Below are 1,474 nucleotides of genomic sequence, written 5' to 3'. Positions count from 1 at the left end.
GACTGGGGTAATCGGGATGGGTGTGTCAGAGGCAATGAGATTGGCACAGGATAGAGCAGGGTTTAGGGCTGTTGTACATAGGGTCGCTATGAGTCCCAAACGACTCGACGGCACATAACAACAACAGACTATAAATGGGTCAGGACAGAGGGACTCAGTTTTATCTTACAAGAGGTTTTATATACCTTTTGTTAGCAGGGAGTGGGGTTTAAACAGCTGATGGTACATTCCTTCTAATGGTTATGGTGACTTTGGCCATCTCCTTTATCCTTAAGTCTGTTTTGCCACATTCCTTGAGAGTCTGTTTTTATTGTCATATAGCCTGTATTCCTTAAGGGTTGTTTTCTAGTGTTATATTGCCACTGTCTTTATCAAAACCAGTTCTGATTGATCTCCTTTGTCGGCGTGTCCTTAGACATTGCCTGTCATGGGTCTCATTCTCTCAAGGTATAGTCCCAGCAGTGGACCAGCTGGGTCATACGGAATTTCTATGTTCAGCTTTCAAAAAATATTCATTCCTTGTTGCACAGTTACGTCCCTCCCTCGTCTCCCCTCAGTTGTCTTTGCAATGATGTACTGGGCTGTTGTGCAACGTGTAATGGGTATTTGTTCCTTACATAAATGCTGTCTGTGGACCAGCACACCCAGCTTGTATATGATTAAAAACAGGGACTTCTGGTGGCCTAGAGGTGAGGAGGTGCGCTGCCAACCCAGAGACCCATGGTTCGAATCCACCAGCCAGAGAACGATGGGCATCTCCCGTGCAATTAACAGCCTCCAAAAAAGTTATCGGTGATTCTGACCCATGGTACACAACAAACACCACTGACCCTCGGCCGCTCATTATAAAAAATCCTGTTAATAGGAGAGCTCTGGTGGCCTAGTGGCAAGAAGCTGCACTGCAATCCCAGAGGTGCACGGTTCAAATCCACCAGATGCTCTGCCGGGAAAGGAGGGACAATCTCCTCCTGTACCAGTCAGATCCAATTTGACGGTACGCGCGCACACACACACACACACAATAATAAAAAAAATAAAATTAAAAAAAAATCCTGTTAATACCACCTCTTGTGGTATCTCTGTTACAGCAGCATTACAAAATTAAGACAGATTCTGGACAAACTCTTTTCCAACACTTCCCCTTCAAAGGGGCGAAAACCCAGTCTTGTTCCTACGACTGGACTGCAATGTGCCTCCATGCAAAGCGCTCACTTGACCGAGGTGGACCCTGAGGTTGAAGGTGGACACTGAGGCTCGCAGGGTGAGTCTGAGGCTCGGTGCACAAGCACCCCTGGCGCCCGGGTACCCGCGAGCACCGCAAGCCCCGGGGGCACCGCCCACCCGGCCGGATGCCGAGCGGGCGCAGCGCCTCCCGGGCGGAGCTTGCTGGCTCCCGCCTCCGCCGCGGGCCTCGAAGGCGGGGCCTCCCTGCAACCTGCGCGACTCTAACATGGCTCCGCGGCTGTGCAGCATC

The 1,474-nt window shown here is 50.5% G+C and overlaps 1 protein-coding gene across 1 annotated transcript in view; it reads left to right on the top strand.

Annotated features, from left to right (window-relative positions):
* The window catches only part of NIPSNAP1 (nipsnap homolog 1 (C. elegans)), a 60,442-nt gene that overhangs the window by 32,068 nt on the left and 26,900 nt on the right, over positions 1–1,474 (top strand). Inside the window, exon 3 of the mRNA XM_006894874.1 lies at positions 1,287–1,464. Within this exon, the coding sequence (XP_006894936.1) occupies positions 1,287–1,464 (178 nt within the window). The remainder of the gene's footprint in view (positions 1–1,286; positions 1,465–1,474) is intronic.

Source organism: Elephantulus edwardii, unplaced genomic scaffold, assembly GCF_000299155.1.
Source record: "Elephantulus edwardii isolate Elephantulus edwardi_28Jun2011 unplaced genomic scaffold, EleEdw1.0 scaffold00151, whole genome shotgun sequence".
In the NCBI taxonomy this organism is placed as follows: domain Eukaryota; kingdom Metazoa; phylum Chordata; class Mammalia; order Macroscelidea; family Macroscelididae; genus Elephantulus; species Elephantulus edwardii.
This window is presented reverse-complemented; position numbering and strand designations above follow the sequence as displayed.